At 33.4% G+C, this 27,420-nt stretch overlaps 1 protein-coding gene across 2 annotated transcripts in view; it reads left to right on the top strand.

Annotated features, from left to right (window-relative positions):
- Positions 1-15,500, top strand: part of GCC2 (GRIP and coiled-coil domain containing 2) — a 60,287-nt gene extending 44,787 nt beyond the window's left edge. The window contains exons 19-23 of one of the 2 annotated variants that reach the window (XM_031958775.1): positions 5,082-5,299; positions 6,621-6,815; positions 10,238-10,377; positions 12,063-12,264; positions 13,816-15,500. In XM_031958775.1, the coding sequence (XP_031814635.1) occupies positions 5,082-5,299; positions 6,621-6,815; positions 10,238-10,377; positions 12,063-12,264; positions 13,816-13,886 (826 nt within the window). In that variant the 3' untranslated portion in view covers positions 13,887-15,500. The remainder of the gene's footprint in view (positions 1-5,081; positions 5,300-6,620; positions 6,816-10,237; positions 10,378-12,062; positions 12,265-13,815) is intronic. The other variant, XM_031958776.1, reaches the window with a different exon arrangement.
- Positions 15,501-27,420: the final 11,920 nt, after the last annotated feature.

Here is a 27,420-nt window from a genome sequence, read left to right as displayed (position 1 = left end):
TCTAGGCTTTTCTGAAGTAATCCTGCTCATCATTTTCTTATAGAACAATAATAACCATTACCTTCTATAACTTAGTCAGCCATTACTCAATTGATATGAATCCACTCAATTTCTAGATTCTTGTAAGTGTATTTTTCTTTCATGAGAAAGAGATTCAAATATCTTCCGAATATTAAAAAAAAAAAAAAGCTCATTTTTATAACGTCAACTTGTCATAATAATACAATTTTTTAACCAGACTTGTGACTTATTGGTACAGAACATTCTCATTAAGAGAATTTAATCAATGCAGAATCACGGCTTGTTATATAACTTAGTTTTTTATTGCAACTTTATTTTAATTTTGTTATAGCTATAATACATAAAAGGTTTTATGAGAATAAGTAGAATTGTTTAAATAGTTTTGAGATGTTTGAATAAGAAAGTTAACAGTACCTTATATTTGTAAAATGCCTTATGATTTATGAAATATTTTACATACATTTTTTGAACTCTGCAACAACCCTTAAAGAAATTTCATTCTATTTTTACCAATAGTAATTTATCCAAGATTATGTAGAACTAAAATCCTAGGTGCAGACTTTCTACTGTTTTACTATGATGAAAGTGTAGCATATCACAAAAGCTTACAGAGAAGGATGAACATTAAATAGGTTTTACTAATAAACATGTGGACACAGTTTAATTTGACTCTGATAATATGGATATTTAGAGAAATTCTATCAATTTTACATTTCCAAATTAGTTTTTATTAAGGCTTATTATTCTAGGGAAAGCTATTTATTCTAGGGAAAGCTATTTGATCAATTCTTAATAAATGTTGGAACTGTAACAACATCTTATGTTTATATAATGCTTTAAGGTTTTCAAAAAGCTTTTACAAGTGTCATTTCATTTTATCTTCACAACAACCCAGTGATGGAGATACTATTTTTACATCCTCCTTTCAAAGATGGGGAACTGAAGCAGATAGAGGTTAGGTAATTTATCTAAAATTACACAGCTGAAAGTGTCTGAGCCAGGATTTGAACTTAGATTTTCTTGATTCCAGATCCAGTACTCTCTATGCATTATGTGCCAGAGTTTTCCTTCAAACCCTTCCAAATTCCTTTAAGTAATGACTCTAAACAAATTTTAGAGCACCGGAACCCACAAAAAGATGAGTAGAACAATTCAGAAGATCAGCAAGACAATTCTGTGGCACCAGGGTGGGAGTCCAGAGCAGTTCTGCTCTCAGCAAACCAGGAGCAGATCTTGGGGCCTCTGAATCAGTGGTAGCAGCAGTCAGTTTCCAGACCTCTCAATCCATATACCAAAGATGACTTGGAAAGTTGGCAGGAATTTTCCACCTTACTAGGGTGAAAAGGACCTTAGGAAACCAGCAAACCAGAAGTGGGGCTTGAAAGCCCCTAAATTGGCAGTGGAGATGGCAGCTTCCAGTGGTCTTATCCCACAAATGGTAAGGGAGTCACACTGGTCTCTTTACTAGCACTCAAGAAGGACTGTGTTGCTTTGGCACATTAGAACTTACTGCCACAATGGCGTGAGGACCCTCCTCAACCTTCACTCCTCAATTCCAGGTCAGAAGAGTGCTTGTGGTCACTCAAACACACTTCTCCTTGGATCATACCACCTTGGAAGAACTGAAAATTTACAGGTACCTGAGAATAGCTACACAAAACATCTCAGGGTAGAGACATTGTACCCTCCACAAAGCCCTCCTTTAACAAAAAGTTAAAACTCAAGTAATAGGCTGGGGAAAATGAGCAAACAATGGAAAGATTCTGACCAAAGAGAGATACTATGGTGAGAAGGATATTCAAAATACATATTCAGAAGCAGAAGATAACAAAGTCAAAGTGCCTACATCCAAAGTCTCCAAGAAAAAGATAAAAATTGGTCTCAAGTGATGGAAGAATCCAAAAAGGATTTGAAAATCAAGAGAGGTAGAGGAAAAATTAGGAAGAGAAATAAGATTGAGGCAAAAGAAAATACAAAAAACCAATGAGGAAAAGAAGGCTTTTAAAAAGAAAACTGGAAATGGGAAAGGAGATATAATAGCTCACTATAAAAAATAATTTCTTAAAAATTACTTTTGAGCAAATATAGAAGCTAATGACTTTATGAGAAAAGGAGAAACAATCAAGCAAAAGAATGAAAAAAACCGAAAACAATGTGAAGTTTCTCAATGGAATAACAACTGACCTGAAAAATAGATCCAGGTGACAAAATTTTAAAATTATTGGTCTACCTGAAAGTCATGATTAAAACAAAAAAAAGAACATGTACCATTTAAGAAAGTATCAAGGAAAACTATCCTGATATTCTAGAACCAGAGGGTAAATTAGAAATTTAGAATCTACCTATTACATCCTGAAAGAGATCCCAAGATAAAAAGTCCCAGGAATATTATAGCCAAATTCTGGAACTCCCAGGTTAACGAGAAAATATTGCAAGTATCCAGAAAGGAATAATTCAGATATAGGAGCCACAGTCAGGATAATGCAAAATTTAGCAGCTTCTACATTAAAAAATCAGAAGGTTGGAGATGTGATATTCCAGAAAGCAATGGAGAATCGCCTACCCAGCAAAACTGAATATAAGCCTTCAGAGGAAAAGGTGGATATTCAGTGAAATAGAGGACTTTCAGACATTGGTGATGAAAACACCAGAACTGAATAAAAAATTTGATTTTCAAATACAAAACTCAAAAGCATAAAGGGAGTAATCAGTAAAGGGAAATCTGTTTACATTCCTACATGGGAGGATGATTCTTGTAACTCATTAAATTAACTTAAGGGGTGAAAGAGGATGACTGTACTGGGAGAAAGAAAAAGGGAGAGATGGAATGGTATGATTTATCTGCCATAAAAGAGGCAAGAAAAAGCTTTCATAGTGGAGGAGAAAAGGGGAAAGAGAAGGGGAATGAATGAATCTTACTCTCCTCAGAATTGACTCAGAGGAAATAAACCTACACATTCAGCATAGGTATAGAAATCTGTCGTATTCTGCAAGAAAATAGGAGGGAAAGGGGAAATGAGAAGAGTAAAGGGTGATAGTGGGCATATTGAGGGAGGGGGAAATGTCAGAAGCAAAACACTGTTGAGGCGAGATAGGGTGAAAGGGGAGAGGGAATAGAATTAACAGGGAAAATAGAGTTAGCAGTAGTACTTTGTAAAAAGAATTTTGAATCGGGTTTCTCCAGTGGAGGCCTCATTTCTTAAATGTATAGGGAACGGAGTCAAATTATAAAAGAGCCATTCCCCAGTTGATAAATGATCAAAAGATAGGAACCATTTCCAGAGAGTTTTAAAATCATGCATATCCCTTGTCCTAATAATACTACTACTAGACAAGAAACCCAAAAGGGATTTAAAAAAAAAAAAAGAAAGAAAAAGGAAAAGGATCTATATGTACAAAAATATTTGTAGCATCTCTTAGGGCAAAGAACTGGAAATGGAGGAGATACCCATCAATTAGGAAATGACTGAATAAATTGTGGATATGATGGAATTGATTATGAAAGTGAAATGTACTGTGAACACAGTAATAGCAATGTTCTGGGATGATCACCTGTGAATGAGTTTGCTATTCTCAGCAGTACAGTGATCCAGCACTACTCTGAAGGACTTAGGATGAAAATGCTATTATCCATACACAGAGAAAGAATTGATTGTGTCTGAAAGCAGATTAACAAATACTTTTTTTAAACTTTATCTTTTTTGAGAATTTTTTGGGGGAGGAGAGAGATCTAAGTTTTCTTTTGCAATATGACTTTTATGGAAATGTTTTGTGCTTTTTTTTACATGTGCTTTTTCAGTGGGGGGGAGGGATAGAGAGAATCTAAAACTCAAAAGTTTTAATGATATTAAAAAATTGTTTTACATGTAATGGAAAAATAAAATATTTTTTCAAAATTCAACAAAAAAGAATTTAACATGAATAATAAGGGGAAAATATCATTGATGTTCTTATGTAATTGTTGGTGCAATTATAAAACAATATGATAGCTTATCTTCAATATTTTTGAGTTATAATTTGTTGGGAATTTGGTTTTATTTTAAGTGAGATTAGAAAGTGACTAAAATTAATATAGCCATACCCTAGAAAGAAGAAATAAAATAGTATTTAATACTTAACTCACACAAGGAGGTATCTAGCATTTCATACTAAGAGCAACTACATGAGGCTATAACATATTTCAAAGAAACATGAAATTGAGACTATAGAAAGACTTTTGTCATAGTGAAGGTATACCTAAATTTCCATTAAAAGGCACATTTTTCTGTTCTCTTACCCAGTCCCTAAAGAAGCTAAAAGTAAAGTTAAATGATTTTAGAAAATAAATTTCTTGATCCAACCATTTTGGAAAGCAATTTGAAACTAAGATTCAGCAATGTGTCTACTAAGTCTGTATCCTAAAGAGATCATACTCACATGTACAAAAATGTTTGTAGTAGTCCTTTTTGTATGGCAAGGAATTGGAAATTGAGTGGATGCCTATCAGTTGAATAAGTTATGGTACGTGAATGTGATGAAACATTATTGTTCTATAAGAAATAATGAGCAGGCTGATTTCAAAAAAGCTACATGAACTGATGCTGAGTGAAGTGAACAGAACCAAAAAAACACTGTACACAAGCAACAAGATTATGTAATGATGGACTTGGTACTTTTCAACAATGAAGTAACTTCAAGGCAATTCCAGTATTCTTGTGATGGAAAGAGCCATCTTATCCAGAGAACTACAGAGATTGAATGTGGATCAAAGCATATTTTCACCTTTCTCTTGTTTGTTTTTTGTGTGTTTTTTTGTTTTTTCTTGTTTTTGTGTTCTTGTGGTTTTTCCTCTTTTGATCTGATTTTTCTTGCGCAGTATGATGAATATGGGAATATGTTTAGAAGAATTGTACATGTTTAACCTATATTGGATTGCTTGCTGTCTAGGGAAGAGGAAAGGTGGGGAGGGAAGAAGAAAAATTTGGAACACAAGGTTTTACAAAGGTGAATGCTGAAAACATATCTTTGCATGTATTTGGAAAAATAAAATACTATTAAAAATAAATGCTTTCATCCTTCAGACTCTGTGCAGTACAGTCAGAGAACATGATGATGAAGTCAGAGCATGCACAGACTGTGAGTCAGCTAACATCCCAGAATGAAACACTTCGCAATAACTTCCGGGATCAAATGAGGCATTTGCAGGAAGAGCACAGGAAGACCATGGAGACACTGCAGCAACAACTTTCCAAAGTGGAAGCTCAGTATTTCCAACTTAAGAGTGACCCTACTACCAGAAGTATGTATCATTCATGAAAGTAGCAACTTTTTGATTATCTCATTTTTGTAACTTTCAGACTTTCATCACTTTTCTTCTATATTCCTGAGAATTCATATGACCATAAGAAATGCTACCCTTCTTCCTGTTTATAAGTATTTGCAGTAGTTATCTTTCATTAAATCAACTAGAAATTTTAAGAACATACTAATATCTTTAATTTATCCTGAATTATCCATAAATATAGCTAAATCTTTAAGTTCATACTTTCAGACAATATAACCTTTTAGAGTAATAAATACTCATTTATATACTATTTACTGTGTTAAGTAATATTTCCTTTTCTTTCACATTAAATTCCTCTATCAAGCATAGATTGATGCTTAGTCTCTAATATTTTGAGGGACAATATAATATTCATTATTGCTATTCATTAAACATTTAAATATATTTATGATCAGAAGAATGACAAAACATCTCATTTTCCAAAACATTTTTTTTACAAGAAAGTTAAAATTTAAGTTATTATAGAAGCAACATCTTTAGGATAGTATTTAAAGTAGTTTCAGGTACCCTTATAATCTAGAAAAGGTTGCTATGACTTCAGCTTTACCAAGATGACTAGTTACATTTAGATTCTGCTGCCCAAAAGTTTGACTAGACTCTTAACAATGCCTCTGAATCAAGTAAAAACTATTGTAGCATCTTGGAAGCAGGCAGGTGGCACACTTTGAGGCTAGGTTTGTTCAGCACAGAGCAATATTGTGTTTTTTTTCCTTCAATACCAAATGGAATTTGGTTATCATCTTTTTCTTTTCCATTCCCTCACACGTAGGTTTTTTTCTACTACATTATCCAATTATTGGGTGGGAGCAACAGGAGAGGAGAAGAGAAATTAAGACGTATGCATTTCTTTAATAGTGTAATAATATTCCACCTTTGAGTTACCAAAATTTGTGAGAATTAAAAGCTGCCCATTCAGAAATATTTTGTGAAAACTTTTGTGAAGATTTTACCTCATCCAATCTGTTTAGAAAGCAGTAACTTTCAGTCATTGTAGAAATTAATTGAATGATAAAAAAAATTCCATGTCATTATAAAGTATATTCATTTCTGGTTTTTAAGGGTAAGCTAGAGATTCTTTTTTTGTACCACTTGACCATGTTAAATAATTTCCCATCCTTGAAATTTGTCCCAATTATCTCATCTTCATTACTGGTCTTTGACTTTTAGGTATGTGCAAACTTATTTGGAATTGCTTTCATCAGATCATGAAAAGTATTTTGATCTTTTTTTCTATTTATGGATTCAAAGACAAACTATTTTCTTTTTTCCTAATTAGGTTCAGCTTCTTCACATCAACCACTGAAGAATCTTCGTGAAAGGAGAAACACAGATTTACCCCTCCTTGAAATGCACACTGTAGCCAGGGAAGAGGGAGAGGGAATGGAAACAACTGACACCGAGTCTGTATCTTCTACAAGTATCCATACACCATCTCTGGAACAGCTTCTTAATTCTCCAGAGACAAAATTGGGTATGTAGAATTACTTCTACTATAATTTATGAGGGCCCCCTCTTGAGTCATGATGACACTTTTTTGAATGCCATTGCACTCCTTCCTGATTTGCAAATGGTAAGCCTTACCTAGAGTGTGGTTTTAGATTTATCTTCTAAATCTGACCCAGCAGGATGCATCAGAATTCTGTGGCACAATTAAAAAGTAAAAAAGAGGAAGCTGGGCCTACTGGATAGAGAGCTGACTTTGGAGTTAGTAAGACTTTCATATAAATTCTTCTCTGACACTAGCTGGGTGACTCTTGTCAAGTCACAGTCTCTTAAAGCCCTGGGCAGGATCTTATCTGCCCTCTACTAATGAAATCATAGTTCCGGTTCAAAAAAAAAAAAATTTTTTTAATAATATTAATTATACCTTGAACCCATTTATTAACTGAAAGTTTTATTTTCATATGATTCCATAATTGCCTACTGGATTCAGGACTAGTGACATTGCTTCCTTTATTTAACAGTAAACTTTTGTCCTTTAAAATTTTATTAAATTTTTCCCTCACAATTGAATCCATGAACAGTGCTTGGCTGTATAACAAACTGCATAAATGAGCATATCGTTTCCCTTTCTTTCCTAGTCTTATGATCTCAGGCTGAGAGTGTTAATGGCAATACTGTCACCAAGCAGGAAGTCAAAAAGTCTTAACTACTGGGAGGGTGTGGGCAGTAGCTGCTGGCCATGCAGTTGCCCTGTTGAATTTCCCTTAGTAGATTATAAGTGTAACAAGATACTTTCAGTTCTCAGAAAAGATAGATAAATGGCTGGAACATTAATGACAGTTTTGATAAAAAGTTATAAAGATGAAAGTTTACCAAACTGCAGAATAGAACTTAGAATTACCTAGATTCTTTTAAGTTTTTTGAAGGCAGAAAATTATATTGATTTTTTTCCTTTTTTTTTTTAAACTGCAAATAATCTTTCATTTAAAGATCCTTTGAATAAGTGTATGGTTGATTCTTTAATAATGAAACTATGAACATTTGTTGGATTAAAACTGCAAATAAGAGAAAGTAATTAATGTGTGAATATTTGAAATGAGTATAATAAAGACTAGGGTTGTGAAGTTTACAAAGTTAGGAACTCTTAAAGCAGTTCTTCAATTTGTGAGCCTATTTAGAAAATTTTATGTTAAAGAGTATCTTAAACATTATAAGGACCACAGATATACCCACATTTTCCAAAGGAGATTCAGAGAAGCAGAATGACTTAACAAAGAGAAATACATTAATTCATTTTGAAAATTTTTCTTTAATCAGTAAGGACTTAGCATGAGCACTACAAGTTTTACATAGAATGTGTCTTTGAATCCATTGTTTCTTTTGGATTCAAAAAAAAAAAAATCAAAGGAAGGCGGGGCAAGAGTATTTATTAGAATTTATTAGAATTAAAAATTAATCTCATACCCAAGACTATAGAAAAATAACATAGTAGGCGGAAATAACTTACAACATATAAGCAATGAGGAACTTCCAAAAAAGAAAAGGAGCAGAAGATATCCTCCAAAAGATATAGGAAGAAAAATGGGCTGGTCCTGGGGCCCAGGCAAATAGACATTCAGAGTGCCTTTATGATACCCTTATAGTATCAGAGATTAAGGTAGGCCTTCAGCCTGTTTAATGAGCCCCCTCTATTGAACATATAGGAGGAAGTACCCAAAAGTCACTCAGGATGAGTGGTCTTTGTCATGGGAGGGAACTTCCAAATTGATATGATCACAGATGACTCATGTGATAATATGTTCTTGGGTAGATAATACTGTGGAGTTTAAAAGAATATTAAGCACAAACTCTTGTCCCTTCCTACTATCAACTTATAGTCTTACTTATTTGTCCAATAAAGCCAGTGTATTTTTTTATAGGTTCCTTTTTAACTCTTTACCTTCTCCTGATCCCACTTTATCCTAGTCCTCCCCTTTTCTCTAGCCAGTCATTTCACTTTGTATTGAAAGGTATAATCAAAAAAAAAAAAAATCCATAAAATTCATTAAGAAAATCCATTTGGAAATTTTTGGATTGCTACAAGACTCAAGAATAACTTGTTGTCTAAAATAAGGCTTAAGACTGCTGGTGGAATAATTTTTCCATACTCCATAGAGCTATGACATTGTGTACTTCATCCTGGAAATTAGTTTAGGACAAGAAATTAAATTTGGTAGATTTATTCTCAAATTATTGTATAAGACCATGGGTTAACCTTCCTATTTGTGTACTTAAGAGTTCCTTACTTACTTTTTTTTTTATTCCTTACCATTTTTTTTCTCATTTCAAATTCCTTAGAGCTTAGGCTACATAGAGAAAGAAATGTATCCATTCCATATCCTTCTTGATGATCATTAAAATTGGTCCTAGGCATAATTCTGTAGCACAAATAGAACTAAATTTTCAACCTCCCCTCTGCATCTTTTTCTGAAGACAATCTTTTTTATATTTACCATCTGTCCTTTTCCAGAATTCCTTTGCCCTGAATCAGGATCTGGTAGGTAAATAGTTTGAGAAACCTTTTGAGTAGCCCTAGAAAAACCTAATCAAATATAAAAATTAGTCTGTAGATCCAACTTAAGAATTTTGAGAAAAGGGGCTTGCTATCTGTTCCAGATTAGTAGAATAGAGGTTGGAAGTCTGGAGCCAGAGTATCAATGCTCAAATCATGGCTTTGCAACAAATATCAGCTCTTTGAACTTGGAAAAATAAAACTCTGGTCTTCCATTTACTCATCTAAAAAATAAAGACATTGCTATTTAAAATGATCCCAAAAGACTTCTTTAGCACTAAATCCCATGATCTAAGTTCTGCCATGGAAAGGCTCTGTGACTTTACCTCTATAGGCCTCTTGTTTCCTTATCCATAATAAGAGTGTTGGACTAGAAAATTTATTTCATTTTCAGTGGCTAACATTGTCTAACATTATTTCCATAAAGACTTTGTGTTTATTTTGCAACTCCTCTTTAGTGCTTGTGCACATATGGTCTTACAGATGTTAATTGTCTGAGATTTGTCTGTAGTAGTTACTAAAACCTCTAGTCTTTTGTTGTTAACCAAATCAGCTTAAAATCTCTCCTTCCTAAACTTCAGGTGCTAACCAAGAGCCCATATTATTGTTAAGTACAGATGTGATAACGTCGCTTTTCTGTTGCCTAAATTCCTGTGGTCCTCTGTCACCTTCCCCAAGAGCAAAAAATCTATCTGGCATTCAAAGTCCTTTACAACCTGGTCCCTCACCTACCTTTCTAAAATTTTTAACCCCTTACTTTTCCTACCCCAGCCTTCCCAATTTCTGTGATCCAGTGACAACTGGCTTCCTTGCTGTTCCTCACATAAGATATTCTACTTCCTGATTATTGTTTTTTTTTTTTTAATTTGGAAATTAATCTTCAAAAAATAAAATTTCAGAACCTCCTCTGTGGCATGAAGAACTCAGCAAAGAAGAATTGGTACAGAAGCTCAATTCCACCACAAAGAGTGCTGACCACTTGAATGGTCTCCTTAGAGAGACTGAAGCAACCAACGCAATTCTTATGGAGCAAATTAAGGTAAATCCAGTCACCAGTGAAACTATGTAAATATTTGTAAACATTCTGTCTACATGATGTTGTCCATTAAACATATCTTCAACAAAAGATTATACTATATGTTTTATGGACAGAATAGTTATAAAGCATGAACTACCTGAACTTCAAGAAACATTCATCAAACATTGATTGGACATCTGCTATGTGCTTACAGTCTAAAGGGGGGACAAAACAAGTGTAAATAACTAAGTATATTATATGATATGTTCATTGGAAGACTGCAAAAGACAAAAACCTTTGTATAAAATTCTAGTGGGATATTTTTATCCACCCACAGATCAAAAAAAAAGCTTAAAGATGAGATGACATTGGGTAAAGTTTTAAAGAATGAATAAGAATTCTCACACAGAAGAAGGAAAATTGGGGGGAGGTTCCTTGCATAGGTAATGTTGTGACCAAAGAATAGAGGGACAGAGGAAACATGGTGACTTCAGAGAATAGTGAACCAGGTTAGATATATATTGTTAGGACTGAAAGAGAGCATTTGTAGAAAGCCTTGAATGCCAGGTAAGAGCATTTTAACTTTTCCCAGTAGAGAATAGGCATGACAATGGATGCCACTTAAGTACAAGTACAAGAAAGGGTAAATCTAAAAGAGATCATCTAGTTTTGAACTCATCCCCATTCTGGAGAGCAATTTGGAACTGTGGCCAAAGAGCAACCAAACTGTGCATACTTTTTGATTCAGCAACACCACTAGTGGGTCTGTATCCCAAAAAGATCACAAGAAAAAGTAAGAGGGCCTATATGTGTAAAAAATATTCATAGCAATCCTTTTCATGGTGGCAAAAAATTAAAAATCAAGGGGAGTGCACGATTTGTGGTAAATAAATATAATGGGATTGTTCATTAAGAAATGATAAATAGGCAGATTTCAGAAAACTTGGTAAGACTTGAAATGAGCCAGAAACAGGAAAACATTGAACATAGCATTTAGTAACATTGTGTGATTACCTACTGTGAATGACTGCTCATTTCAGCAACACAATGATCCAAGACAAGTACTAAGGACTCACAAAGAAAAGTGCTAGACAGATAAAGAACTGATGGGCTCAGAACACAGATAAAAGACATTTTTTTTTCACTTTTAGCTTATATCTCTTTTTTCCTTTTTCTTCTTTCACAACTGTAACTAATATAGAAATATGTTTTACATGATAGCACATGTATAAACTATATCCAATTGCCTACTGTCTTCAGAAGAGAGGAGGGGAGAAAGGGAAGGAGAAAAATTGGGAACTCAAAATCTTGCAAAAATGAATTGTAAATGTTCCTTGACTTGTAACTGGGAGGAGAAGGGGAGCATGGTTATTAAAAAGGAAAGAAATCGTTTAGATTGTTAGAACCTCTTGAAAGTCTATATAATTCATATAGCAATTTTACTGCCAAGCAGAAAAGGAGGCAGAGCACAGCAGCATAGAACAATACTACTGCACCCAGTGGTTCTTAAAACCTTAGGAACAAGTGTGGATAAGGTATATTCTATGTAAATATGGGGTTATTCACTCTTATTCTTGATAATTTATCCCAGAAAATTGGGGGAGGCAGGATTTGACTGCTGGTCTATGATATTACACTAATGACTCTTTTATAAAGGACCAAATTATTGCCTTTATACTTGTTTTCAAATCTCTTTTTCTTTATAGCTTCTCAAAAGTGAAGTAAGGAGATTGGAAAGGAATCAGGAACGGGAGAAGTCAGTAGCTAACCTAGAGTACTTGAAGAATGTCCTGCTACAGTTTATATTTCTAAAAGCAGGGAGTGAAAGAGAGAGGCTTCTTCCTGTCATAGACACAATGTTGCAGCTTAGTCCTGAAGAGAAAGGAAAGCTTATTGCAATTGCACAAGGTGGGTAAGATTAATTGTCCTCAAATGTCAGATTTAAAGTGATTTCTGTTGTTCATGCCTATGTGTAGACATATATATCATGTATACATGTATATTGCATATCTTCATAAATTTATTCAAAGTTTAAACTCAAGCTAATGATCTTTTTAATTTTTTGTCTCTTGTAGGTATAAAAGAAAATTTTTGTTCAATGACACTTTACCTAAGTTATTAGGATACGAAAAATAATTATAAATTTCAACATAACTTTCAAGTGTATACATTTCATAATGATCTTTCAGCATTAATTTTTGGTGATCCTAACCCTAAATTCTATCTAAAAACATGGTTTTATTGAAAAATCTACACTTTGGGGGGAGAAAAAAAGCATATACTCAAAGCATATATCCATAAAAATTAGGAAGACAATTCCTAGCAGTTTCATGGGCACTCAGAACATGAATGTTGTTACTCTCCAGTGCAGACTAGCTGAAAAGTTTTGTTTTCCAGTTAAAGGATAGAGTTATCCTTTCTAAAAATTTGTTCCTAAAGGATAATTAATGCAAATGTAGAAACTTTGAAATATATATTTTTTTAAATCTCTTTGCAGAAAAATTTGGAATTATGTGTGTATAGCTTTTTATCCAGCAATATCACTGCAAGGTCTTAAAGACACCCCAAAAAGGGGAAAGAACTTGTAAAAAAAATTTATAGTAGCTCTTTTTGTGGTGGCTAAAAATTGGAAATCAAGGGGATGCTCACCACAAAAAGAGCTACTATAAAAGGAATAATATTGTACTATAAGAAATAATAAGCAGAATGATTTCAAAACAACTTGGAAAGACTTATATGAACTGATGCATAGTGAAGTGAACAAATCAGAATCAGGAGAATATTGTCCACAGTAGCAACAGTATTGTTCAATCAAAAATGCATACTATCCATCTCCAGAGAAAGAAATGAATTTGAATATAGACTGAAACATACCATTTTTAACTGGTTCTTTTTTATTTTTCTTATATTCAGGGAGTCTTGTACAAAATTACTAATATGAAAATAATTTACATAATTTCACACTTGTGTTCTTTATTTGATTGCTTGCTATCTCAGGGAGAGAAGAGGGAAGAGGACTAGAAAGAAGAATAAAATAAAATTAAAACTTTTTTTTTAATCTTAAGATTAGAGATATGAATATACTACTTCATGAACTGTTGGCATGTATATTTAAAGAAAGATCAGTCCTTAATTTCTACAGCTATATTTTTTTTGGTTATGCTTTTTAAATTTTCATGTTTATTTTGACTCTACAACCCTATGGAAGTTAACTATTGCTATTCTCCTATAATGAAATAAGTATGGTGTTATACCAAAAAATAATAATTATAGTACATAACTAATGGTTTTAGAATGTAGAATATAAATTACAGAAGTCCTTTGGAAATAACCATAGTAAAATTTTGGTTGCTTAGTCTTTATTTCATATTGCATATCTGCTACTAAAGAATTTAAATAGATTTTCTTTCTTTCTTTCTCTCTCTCTCTCTCTCTCCCTCTCTCTGTGTGTGTCCAAAGGTGAAGAAGAAAGTACCTCTCGATCCTCTGGATGGGCATCTTATCTGCATAGTTGGTCAGGCCTTCGATAGCATGATGATAAGAAAATGTTTTTTGAGCTTGTAACCAAATAGAGTATTTGTGACAAAAATACCCAGACACATGAAATCCTTTTTGTTTCTTCTGTGAATTTGTGTGTGTGTGTGCACAAACAGGATATATGTAGGTACATCAACAGCATCTTGAAGAGCAGACCAAATCCAGAGACTGGAAGCTGCCAAGACCAAGACCATCTTTTTTGTGATCTTTTTGCTGCCCGTGGGGATGGAAAAGGAAGGGGTACTGTCTTCTCATTCTTTTAGTGCCTCTAGATCCTATTCTTGTTAAGGAATACTATTGGTCCTGAGCCCAGGTTTTGGTAATAGAACTGGAATTTAGGGCATTTAGTATTAATTATATTTTGCTACCGTATGATTTGCAGGAAGAGTTGTTGCTATAAACTAAGTGGCTGTAAAATTGCTAGGAGTTAAATTTAAAGACATGAAGAGAAATGTACAATTAGAATTTACAACTGGAAAAATGTTCATCAACTTAAAGGCCTGAATAAAAGTAACTACAAATGAATTATGAGGCTAGGTTACTGAATTCCACACAAATGTTTTAAAATGTATTTAGAATATAGACATGATTTTCTTTCAGTCTTTTTGTATGGCTACAACAATGAAAATACTATTAGATGATAGAACACTGAATCAGAACAAAAGCATTTTTTGCATGATAACCTTTTTCTTTCTGTTAAGCTGTTTGTAAACCTTCATTTTGTTGAAAGTTTAGCTAAATTATTACAAACTTGTTCTCTGTTTCTCTGTTCTATTCCACTCTACCCCAACTTACCCCATCCCTAGTCAGGGAGAATGTGGATGCTCAGAGCCATAGAATTCGGCTTTATATTTCAGTGAAACAACACTAGAGAATTACCTATATTCATGAAGAATGTATAACCCCAAAGGCTTTCCTGTAAGAAGGAATGAAAAAGCATTGGTTCCTTAGGGGCTACTTATTTTGGAGGCTGTCTAATCCACAATCTCTGTGAATAATGGAAATGATACAGAGAAGGGTTGCTTTCTTCCTTGTTTTTATAAGTGTATACAATTGGCTAATAAAATCAATGTTGAATACAACATTGTATTTAATGTTGTATTCGATCTTAAAATTTGAAAACAAGCTGGTTAGTTTACTATTTAATGATGTCATCATACAACCAGTTTGATAAAGTTGTTTAAGGCTATTGATTTGTACTTTTAACTTTAAAAATCTCAGCTGGAGAACTGACTTTGCACTTTGTTTACTATAATATTAACTTTCAAACAAGTTTAAGTGAAAAAATGCTGCTGACTTGTTGAGTTTGTTCTTTTAAGAAATTTCTTTTCCTAAGTGAATTTTGTCATATCTTTTAGAAGAACAGACCAAAACTAGTGAATGTGTCTTATTATATCCATTTGTCTCGAACTGAAGTTAAATTAAACATTTTTTCTTACTTTGAAAACTGTGAATATAAGTATGCCAATATCATATGATATAAAACTTTGATAGTATTTAAAGAAATTTTAATTTCTCACTGACCCTTTGATTTGTGAATTGTATACATACTTGTATTGAAATATTGAGTCTGTATTCATCAATGTAATAAAAATACTTTTGCATGACCTAAAATAGTTACTTTAATAACAGGGGGGAATATTCTTTGAGTCTTTAATGAAATAAACACTTATGTTTCACTGCATAATACATTTTTATAGTTAAATTTTTTATTAAAATTATTTGTGGATTACAGTTACTACTGCCCTTATTCAATAAAAGCAAGAACTTTAGGTATGTTAGAATTCCAATATTAGAATATTGGGGGGAAAAAACAATGATTGTTCCTTTGATAGCATTAGATAGGATATCTTTTCTCTAGTTTTAGAGTATATAAGTATATAAACTATATATATCTTTACTCAATTCAAAAGTTATCACTGTAAGTAGACTTTGATAAAATTATGACCAAACTATATAGCCAAAACTACCCCTAAAAATAAGACTAGTGAAATTGTAATTAATGTTACTTTAAAATTCCCTTTTAAAAATAGCATATAGGGGCAGCTAGGTGGTACAGTGGATTGAGCACCAGCCCTGAAGTCAGGAGGACCTGAGTTCAAATCTGGTCTCATACACTTAACACTTCCTAGCTGTGTGACCCTGAGCAAGTCACTTAACCTCAACTGCCTTAGCAAAAACCTTAGTCAGTAAACGAGACATCTGAAAATAGGATGGTTTTAATTTTTAAATGATTGCCTTTCAAAAGGCAATCGAAGCCTTTTTTTTCCCCTGATTTTCATTTTTTTAAATATAAGCAACAAATAAAGTTATATTAAATCTTAGAAGTCTTCATTGCATTTTACAGACAGTCCATTCAAGATTCTGCTGTTTATATAGCTTCCTTACAAATGAATGGCCTCAAAGGAGCTGACCCATACAGGTTCCATTAACTTCATAGGTAGAGTTTCCTGTATTAATAATAACCTAGATCAAGTTCTCAGAGTGTGGTCCAGAGGAACCTGAGGATCTGCAAAAACTCTTTAGACAGCTCTCCTCAATAACTTTTAATAGTAGCTGTCTAGAGCACAAAACTTCGAATTAAAAAGAACCATGGTCAGATCTGCCTCAAACTGTGACTTTAGGCAAATAATTTACTCTGTGCCCTAATTTATTCATCTGTAAAATGGGAATAATAATGATCAAATGAATTAATTAAATGTTTAAAGCACTTTGCAAAGTATTATATAAATGTCAGCTATTACATAATTGCATATTTTCTGTTCAGTATTGTATACATATTTACATCTATTTTATTAATTGCAGACTTTCAATTTACATATTATATCTAATTATAACAATTCCAGAGAGGCTGAATATCTTAGTGAATAGTATTCAACTTGGATCACCTTGGAATTAGGAAAACAATGCCATCTTAGACACACATAGGCACAATTTCTTTGATCAATCAATAAAGTTTATTACCTAATTTCTTCATTGTAGACTAAGGATAATAACAATGGCTCCAATCTACTGGAATTATTGAAAATCCAACTGAGATAATGTACTTTTAGGTTTTACAAACCTAAAAGGGGTATATAATGAATAGAGAGAGATTAGCTAATTCATTATATAACATAAGGTACTTTAACCTCCACAATGCTGTGTAGTAAATGGTGTAGTAAATGGTGCAAACAGGAGCTCCATTTTTCAGATTGATTTGCCCAAAGACTTCCCATTATTATTGTATGATAAATCTATCTATTATATAAAGAGTCTTAAAGTGAGAGGAGTAAAAAAAAAAAAAAGGTAGAAAGTAGGTCGGCATTGGAGAGAATATGCCTTTTCTCTCTTTTCTTTTTTTTTAACTATAACCTTAATGCTGCTAAAAAAGGGAAAAATCCCAAAAACATTGCTGCTTTTAGAAACAGGAGAGAATGTATAAGATTGTTCTGCTGTGACTTCACAGGAATATTGTACTTAATAAGGCCTCAGAAATAATTATATGACAGAACACTACTCTGGATCAATTTAATTTATTAAGTGCCCATTATATTCGAGGCATTGAACTAGATGCTAGGGATATAATGAAAAAAAACATGGCATTCCTCTATCCTGGAATTTATGTGGTTATGGCCCTTTGTTCCTTGATAGGCTGGAAAAGAAAAGAAATCCTGGTCTAAGGAATGAGTATTGGTGAAGGAAATGAAGCAATCTATATCCCTCAGAAAACAAATGGAGTGACCAGTTAACATACCCTAAATTAACCAAGCAGCATCCCTGGAGAATGATTTACACTGGACAGCTCCAGCCTCCCCTATCTTCCTCCTGTTGGCATGCCTGCCACAGGCCATGAGCTCCCCTATTAATGACATTCTTATTTACAACTATTCTTCTTCTTATTTACAACTATTGGAGGGTGTTAGGGAAAGGTTAGTTTCTGATAATAAAGGTGTTTCTGGTATCCCAAGTTTTAAGTCTCAGAGAAACACTTAATATATTTTAGTTAGATTCCATATTCTTAAAGTATCTTGTGGTTTAAATATGCTTTTGTGTATGGAATCACTCTGGTTCCATGGTACATAATTTCCATCCAAATTATCAATACTAAAAACCTGTTTTCTGAGTTTAGAACTTGCTGTTTTCTAGCAAAGGTTGCGAATGAGGCTAGTTGACTTCTTTATGATTTTGCTTTAGTGTTTTGTTTTAGTATTGGTAGTGAAGTGCTAGGCCTGGAATCACAAAGATCTGAGTTCAAATCCTATGATTCTGGACAAGTCACTTCATTCTGTTTCTTCATCTGTAAAATGAGGATAATATCACCTATCTCCCAAAGTGGTTATGAAGATCAAATAAGATAATAATGGTAAAGCACTAATTCAGTGCCCAGCACATAGTAAGTGCTATATAAGCATTTCCCCTCAAGCTACCTACTCTTTTACCAAGAAAAATAATTATGGATTTTTCTAACCAATGCTTTCAGCTCTTCTGAATAAACTGGAATGGAGTGGGTGAATTCAATTTAATTTAATAAACATGAAGTAGTTCCTGTGTAAAGAGCACTCTTTAGAAGTAGTTCCTGTGTAAAGAGCACTCTTTAAGTTTTGGGAGAGATATGAACTTAAAATAGGATATTATTCCTACCATGAATCATATGGTCTTAAATGGGAATAAAACAAATATCTGTAATACCCTATAATTACATTTAAAAAGGATAAATGGGTGCACAGTATTATGTCAGGACAGAAAGGTTGTTGTCAATGAAGAGATCAGGGAAGGCTTCAAGAAGGAAATTTCACTAAGTTCAGCTTTAAAACATAAACAGGTGATGAAATGTCTCAATGGAACAAGGTTAGATCTTTGAGAACATAACATACTTGTGGTAGGTCAATAAAATGTGGTTTTAGATGGAGAATGCATTTATTTTTAAATGGCTTAGGCTTTTTCTATCCCCTTCATTAGAAATGTAATTAACATGAGCTGATTTTGTTAATGAATATATAGTGGAAATAAAATCTTTACAAAGGCTTTTAGAATTTTTTTCCTCATTACTTTCAACCAGTCAATTACTATTAATATTTTACTGAAAAAGAACAATAGATTCCATTTTTTATATTAGTGATCCTTAAAGGCAGTTATGCAGTTAGTCTTATTCTACAGTAATACTCACTGGAAGTAGTATAAAGATTCAAAGTTTTGACTAGAAAAGGAGTTATCTGTTATGTCACATGTTGAGCGATAAAGATTTGGAGATTGCTTCTTGATTTGTTTTTTCCCCCTAGAAATTAGAAATGAGACTTTGATATTCTGATAGATTAATGTGCATATTCAAGGGTTACAAAAACAAAGTTCCACCAAGTTTCCTTCACTCAAATTTTATATATACATATATGTTTGTGTGTGTACGTGTACTCTCAGTGTATAAACACCTGACACCAAGACCACCATGAGAAAACATCAAGCCTAGAGCTTCAATTAATCTAAAAAGCAAGTCTAAATAACACTGGAGCCAAAATAAATTAGAGATGCTTTCAGCACTTTAATGCTGAGGAAGGTTGTAGCCTACAAAACAGGTGTCACCTACTAAGTTTGGAGAAGGAGGTTTTCCAATATTGATTCAAAACGTTTACTCAAAACACAATTGACTAAGAAGTTATGCAACGATGCCTGCCAAATATTTCATTTGGTTGCTTCTCTGACTTTTGTAGAAATAAGTGTATGGTTTATATTTTTAAGGACCCATTTTAGCACTAACTTCAAACTGAGAAGATCAAATTAATCCCTTCTCTTCTACTTTTTAAAAAAAATGCCTACTTTGCTGCTATGACAGAGTGCTACACCAAAGAATATTTTTAAAAAGTGAAGTTTGCAAACTAACATTAGAGGAAATTATTTAAATGTATTATGATTGTGGCTTTAGCAATAATCCTATCTACTTTTGACTTTTTTTTCCTTCTTCCCTCTAACTGGGTTGCTGAAGAGTTCTTTTTGTCTGTTTAAATTTTTTAAGTTTATGAATCACATAAGGAACAAAGAGGCACTGAATTCCTAATTTTTTTTGCCACCTCTGCTCAGCCTTGAAAGCATATATAAATATGAGATTCAAACAAAACAAATTTTAAAATCCTAATGTTCTTAATCTAAACATGTTTTAGTGTGCCTATGTGGGAGGCAGGGTGTTGTTTGGGGGGGCTGCTTTTATTCAAATCTTGGATTAGGATAAAGATGACATATTTATTGTTATGAATTTGCCGTCAAAAACAACAGAGAAATTGGAATTTAATGGGAAAAAAAGCTCACTATTAAGAGATGAAAAGAGAATGTGCTAATTGTTGGATAAGAAAATAACTTTAAAAATATATATACATAATTTAAAGAACTTTTTAGGTCCAAACACAAATGCTGATGATATCAGCATTTCCAAATTATGTTCAGTGCTCTAAACTTGTCCAAGGCTATGCCAGTACAAATCAGCAACTGAAAATCAGCTTCAGCATCAATTTTTAATTCACACCAAGGAAACGGAACTTAATTCCCCACAGCTAATGTCTTTCAGCTGAGCTTTTTCCACAGGGATTAGTAAAATGGAGCTGCTGCAGCAGTATCACAAAGCTAGCCCAAAATATTTTTGTATACTGTACATACTTATAAAACAAACCAGGAGAGAAAACTTTCTGGTCCAAAAAATCTTGTAAGTTAAAGTTAGTACCTTCAAAGAATTACCCATTTTTCTTTTTTTCATAATTACGTGCATAATTAACAAAAACATCTCAATAGATAGAGAACAAAAAAGTACCACATATGAAATTGGACTTCTCTTAGAAAATTTAAGTATATATTAAATATAATGCAGTAATAAAATTGCCATTTGTGTTTTGTGAACTTCTTTAAAACTTTTCTATAAATGCTCTATTGATGTTTTTTACTTCCTTTATTTTTCCTTCTTTCTCTCTTTCCTTTATTCCTTCCTCCCTTCTTCATTTCTTCCATCCTTCCTCTTTCCTTCCCCCTCTTTCTTCTTTCTTTGTTGTTTCCCTTTTCTTGATCTTACTTGATCTTACTTGTTCTTTTTCTCTCCCAACCTTACTTCCTCCTTCCCTTTCTTTTTCACTCCCTTTTCTATTTTTTCCTTCCTTCCTTTTTTGTTATTGTAGGAATGAGCAAATGAATATAATGGAATATTATTCTATAAGAAATTATGAGCAGGCTTTTTTCAGAAAAGTCTGAAAAGACTTACATGAACTGATGCTAAGTGAAGTGAGCAGAACCAAGAGAACATGATGGACTGACTCTTCAACAATGAGGTGATTCAAGGGAACTCCAATAGAATTATGATGAAAAGAGCCATCTGTATCCAGAGAGAGAACTGGGGAAACTTTGGATCAAAGCATAGTATTTTCACCTGTTTTGTTGTTTGCTTGTTTGGTTTTTTCCTTCTGTTTTTACCATTTTAATCTGATTTTTCTTACATAGCATGATGAATATGAAAATATGTTCAGAAGAATTACCCATGTTTAACCTATTGCTTGCTATCTAGGGAAAGGGGGGGAGAGGAGAGGAGAAGAGAAGAAAAAATATTTGAACTCAAGGTTTTGCAAAGGTGAATGTTAAAAACTATCTTTGCATGTATTTGGAAAATACTATTTAAAAATTATTAATAGATGGATAAAAAAAGAAAAATGGTGATCAAGACATATTTGATGTTAGGATCCTAAATCATAATCATACCTTATATGCATATATATGTCAATGAATATTTTCATTTGTATTACTTCACTTCATCCCAATAATATCATGAAGTAAATAGAGCAAATATTCATTTTTATAGATGCAGAAGCATCTATATATATTTATGTCTTAACATAAAGCCATTGGGGAATTATTTATTCTAAGACACACAAAAAAGACCTTATCCTCATAGAGCTCTCTTTCTAATAGAAGAGACAACATAAACAACTATGTATATACAAGAAAGAGCACTGACCCTTATAGAGAGCCAGATTTCCATATAAACACAGAAATTATAGAATATTATAAATTAAGACTTTGGAGATCATATCTACTTCTGGAGTCTTCAGTATGTTATTCCATTTAACTTATAAACATGCTAGCTTTTAATGATATGCCCCACCTAATGGAGTACATTACTGTGTACTGTTATTAAGAAGGTCCCCCTTTGTAGGTTAGCGAAATTGTACAGGATATATTTTTGTTGAATGCTACAAAAATGCTTTAGACCTACTACAACTCCTGCTATTAATACTATAATTACTAATAACATAATGCACTTCCTTTGTGCCAAGTACTGTGCTAAAAACTGCAATTATTATCTCATTTGATACTCACAACCATCTTGGGAGATAGGTGCTATTATCCTCATTTTACAATTGAAGAAACTGAACTTGATCAGGTCACACAGCTAATGTGTGAAGGTGGATCTGAAATCAGACCTACCTGACTACAGACCCAAAGCTCCATCTACTGCATCACCCAGCTGCCTCAAATAATGGTGAACTTTTTGGACATTAAATCACATTTTTTTGATCATAATTCAGTCCCAAGTTAATAAACAAAATGATATTGGAATTAAATATAATGGTCAAAAAGAAGAAGAAATCGAAGAGTAGCTAAGTTAGATGGCCTAGTGGATGGAGCACCAACCCTGGAGTCAGGAGGATCTGAGTTTAAATCTGGCCTCAGACACTTAATACCCACTAGCTCTCTGAATCTGGGCAAATCAACCCTAATTACCTTGCAAAAGAAGAAATCTAAAATTGGTAGCTGACCTTTATTAATTCAGAAGACATGGCAACTGTTTATGTTCCTTGTTTTTATGAAATTTATTTTTAGTGTAGAAGCCCAACAATTGAGAAGTAGGTAATCAAGCTGATTAATGAACTACCTAAATTAGCAACTGGTTAATTATAAGCCACTTTTCTCTCTATCCTTTCTATCTCCCATCATCCTTCATGAGACTTGTTAAAGATTTTAGTTAAAAAGGCCAAAGTCTCTCACTATATCCAGAGCCATCTCCAGTTATCCTCATCTATATCTCGCCAGTGGATCCAGATGGCTCTGGAGGAGAAAGTAAGGCAGGTGACTTTGTTTAGCCCACCCTCACTTAAATCCAACTCACTTGCAAATCATGACATTACCTTCCTGATGTCATTGGTCCTCTTTTAAAACAGGATATGCAACAACAATCTTGTCTCCTACCATCCTTTAAGATGTCAGTCATTATCATTACCACCAACCATACATATACAGATACAAGAATAATTTTAATATTAACAAAAGCAAGATACAATTAGGGTAAAATATGTTAAATATAAACATTATAATAAATAACTATAAACTATAACCAAATATAAATGACTTATTTGTTTCCAAAAAACCATGGGGTAAGGGTGGGGACTGGACTATATCATATCTGAAATCCTTTTCAGTTCTAACATTGTACTCAATTGTATGATTTCAAGACTTTACTAACAATGGTTTTAAGAAATTGCTGCTTTCTTTAACATAAGTAATCAAAAATTCATTATAATTGGAATTTTTAGCATTTCTAGTTGAGTGTTTTCTTGAAGTATAGGCAAAGAAACTGGTTTTTTCCCCTCTTCTAAAAGACCCAATTCTCACTGCCATTGATATGTTGTTATTCTAGCTGATATAACTTTTTAGGGCCTATTAAGAGAGCTGGAATTCTTTAGTCCCCTTTTTTAACCTTCATTTTTAGTCTACAACTACACTTTATATTTCATGTTATAGTTGCCACATTTCCCTAATGCAGTCTTGTAATTTAATCTTGTAATTATTTAAAAGCAAAAAGGATGACTCCAGATTCAAGAGTAGTTTTTATTAAACTCTCAAAGAAATATAAGTTGAAAAATCTGATTTGGCTTTTGTAGAAACTTGTACCAATTTAGGGTAAAAGGGAAAAAAAGAAGGGAAATTTTGATTATTCCTTCTTCTAAAAGAAATATAAATGCAATGTGCAGTGACCTTTGTGGCTACAAAGAATCATAAGCTGATCTGAGCATAACATCAGTTTGGGGAACCAACTCACTGGAGATCTCTCCTGCTTAAGTCAGGGAAAAACTCAGTTTAGGCACTACTTTCCTTACCATAATCTATAAATAAGTGAAATCCTTTACTCAGCACCATTGTACCCTCTGCTCACTTAACCACTGAACAAGCTAGAATTATCAGAGTTTAGCCCACTCTGAAACCTAATCCTCCCTACAACATTGAGCTTCTTGTCACTGAGGATCTGCCTATCTTTTCTTCTTCCTTATATGTGTTTCAGATGTCAGTTTTTCTCTTTGTAGTGGTATACTTATTCACAGGAGTATGTCAATGAAATGCTAAAATGTTCTGTTTCACAGCATATATTTTACATATGGCTTATATCAATACTTTAAACATGAAAGCTGAGATGATCTGGTACCTTGGATTATCAAGACAAGACAAACATTTTTAATAGTTTATTAACTATTTGACAACTTTGTAACCATACAAGACAAGACAAATATTTTTAATATTTTATTTTTCTCCAATTACATGTAAAAATATTTTAATGTTGATTTCTAAGTTTTTAATTCCAAACTTTCCTTTTCTCTTCTTCCCTTCCCCAAAACTGTAAGCAATTTGATATAGATTATACATATGCAATTATGTAAAACATATTTCCCTGTTAGTCATTTTATGAAAGAAAACTTGAATCATAAAAAGTAAAATGAAAAAAATAGTATGCTTCAGTCTGTATTCAAATACCACCAGTTCTTTCTGCAGAGACAGCATTTTTCATCCTGAGATCTTTGAGACTGTCATGGATCATCATACTGCTGAGTCAATCACCACAGTTCATACAATACTGCTGTTAACTGTGTACAATGCTCTCCTGGTTTTGCTTACTTCACTTTGTATCAGTTCATATAAATCTAGGTTTTTCTGAAATCATTCTGCTCATTTATTACACAATAATATTCCATTACAATTTTATACCACAAATAATTCAGCCATTCCTCAAATAATGGGCCTCCTCAAATTCTTAATTCCTAGCCACCTCAAAAAGCACTACTATAAATATTTAATAAATAAACATTTATTAAGCACCTATTTTGTCAGGCACTATGCTAAGTGTCAAGGATACAAATAAAAAACTCCTGCCCTCAAGGAGTTTACAATCTAATAGAGAAAGGAAGATGAAATGTGTACACCAGGGTAACCAGTGCAAGAGCAAAATGTTCTATGGAGTACAAACCAAGCAGAGTTGCTAATGAAAACTGGTTATCTAGAAAGTTTAGATCTCTGCCTTTGCTGATATAAAGTGGAGAGTTAGATTGAACAATGAACAATTCTATATTGGCTATTTGTGACTCAGATGACAAAAATTGGGTTTGGTTTCTCCCTATAAGACAGAAGTAGACAGAAGTGAGTTACTTCACAAGACATCCTCCTTTGGAGCAGTAGATTTTGGCTGTGATCATTGTTCTAAATAGAGCTGAGAAGAGTTCTCAGTCTTCACTGTTACCTGCTACATAGAAAAGTTGTTTAAAGGGAAAGCTCTGCTATTTAAAAGAGCTGACTAGAGAGAAATCTTCTACCTTTCCCTTTCCCTGAACTGGCATTTACTCTCAGAGGTGGTAACTCTAGAAAAACTATACTGATCCCAGATTTAGGGGAGCTATTTTTACCAAAAGAGTATAATAGTGCCACCAAATGAAATAAATCTTGGAAATGTTTTGCTTGACTTGGAAAAAAGTTCTGTAAATCCAAGGCTTAGGGTTGCTGTTTTTGCCAAAAGCAAATATTACTGCATCACAGATCAGCCAAGGGAGCAAACTTGAAAAAGTTCCATGGATCCCTGGATCTCTGATTTGCTAAAAAGAACTTACCTATCAACAGAGGGGTCATTTGACCAGCAGAGCCAGCTGAGAAGTTCATCAGAACATAGTAGGCCAGAAGAGATCCATCCATCAGTGCCTGTTGTACAAATTATCCCTGAAAGATATCAAAGATATTAAGGCATAGAGTCCATAATGAGTTGTTTCAGGCTTATATGTCCCCTACTCAAGAACCTCAATGCCTTAAGTTTCTGCCAACTTTCCTGGATACTGTGTGAGCATTGTTGGGAAAATAAGTCCCAGCTTTATGGATCGAATGCTGTTTTTAACTATTCTTCGTCTTTTTTTTACCAAGTAATTCTGATTAAGCAAAATGGTACCTTCTTAGCTGATTTCTTAAATGGAGAGCACATTTGCAGAGATACAAGAACTTAGTTGTCAATAGGGGAATTACAGTTATTACATTAGCGTTACCTTTAGAATTATAAGTTACACTGACCCTTCTGGGAATTTCCAATCTTATACTGTGAATGCAAGATTGAGTATATGTCCACCCAGAAAGAAAGGTAAGAAGGGGATTAGGTGCCAGGCTCATGAACTCTATCACATTATTAATCATTAGCCAACTTAAGTACCTGCCCTTTCCCACCTTCTTTTGAAGAAGGGGAGAGGGACAAATTTTATCTACAGGAATGTAAAAACTGTCACCTAAAAGGAACATTCTTCCTATCATAGACACACTCTATACATTACAAAACAACATGAGAAACCCCAGTGGAAGCCAAAGGCTAAAGGTTTTAACCTCAGAAACCTTTCATCTTCTCAATTAAAGAAGTCTTGTAAAATGTTTTTAAAATTGCTAAGTTGTGTTAGCTTGGATAAGTCAGTTGGCTTCTTTGGCCTTCAATTTTTTCATCTATAAAATGTAATTTTCTTGTCCCACCTCTATAATTCTATGAAATAAATGGAAATGTCAGATTAAGGAATTATACTTCCTAAACAATTTGGTGACTTTACTGGGAAGTGAGCCTATATATAGGATATTTAGTCCCATTTTCCTATGCTCTCTAAATGACACCTAGAACATTCTAGGAAGATGGGTTTCAGTAAAAGAGGATTTGCCCAAAGTGAATTGGCTGACTTGGGGTCTCTTTGAGCCAAACAGCCTTTTCAGTTTTTTTTCTGAAGAACTTTTGAAAGCAGAAGGCCAATTTATGGATGTCTTGGAGCAGAAGTACACAGCCTGAAAGGAAAGTTACTGGACAATGTCAGATTCTTAATTCCAGCCTGAGATATGCAATGGTATAATCTCTCAACCTTATGGTAGTAATTGAAAGGGGAACCACTTGAGTAAGTGGTGAGAAATCCTAAGAACTGCCTCCCCAAGATTTAGTTTCAGAATGCAATTATCAAGCCAGAGAAGGGAAAATTTCCTAGGCAGGACAAATTTTCAGGCTTACCTTATAGGGAACCCTAAATTCAAGAGTTCAGGGATCTGGTCTATCAAAAGGAGGATATTTTTCTGAACAGAATTCATTTCACAGAAAGAAGATTGTTTTATATCTGACTCCTTAGTGTTGGGAGAAACAACAAGGAGCTAAAATCATGACATAGGTATGAAACAAGGAACCTAGCACTTTCTGCAAATGATTATAATTTATTCAACTGGTATAGTTCCAATAGAGAGCTGTCTATCATACAA

This window comes from Sarcophilus harrisii, chromosome 3, assembly GCF_902635505.1.
Source record: "Sarcophilus harrisii chromosome 3, mSarHar1.11, whole genome shotgun sequence".
In the NCBI taxonomy this organism is placed as follows: Eukaryota; Metazoa; Chordata; class Mammalia; order Dasyuromorphia; family Dasyuridae; genus Sarcophilus; species Sarcophilus harrisii.
The sequence above is the reverse complement of the archived record's forward strand: the minus strand, read 5'-3'. Positions and strand labels throughout refer to the sequence as shown.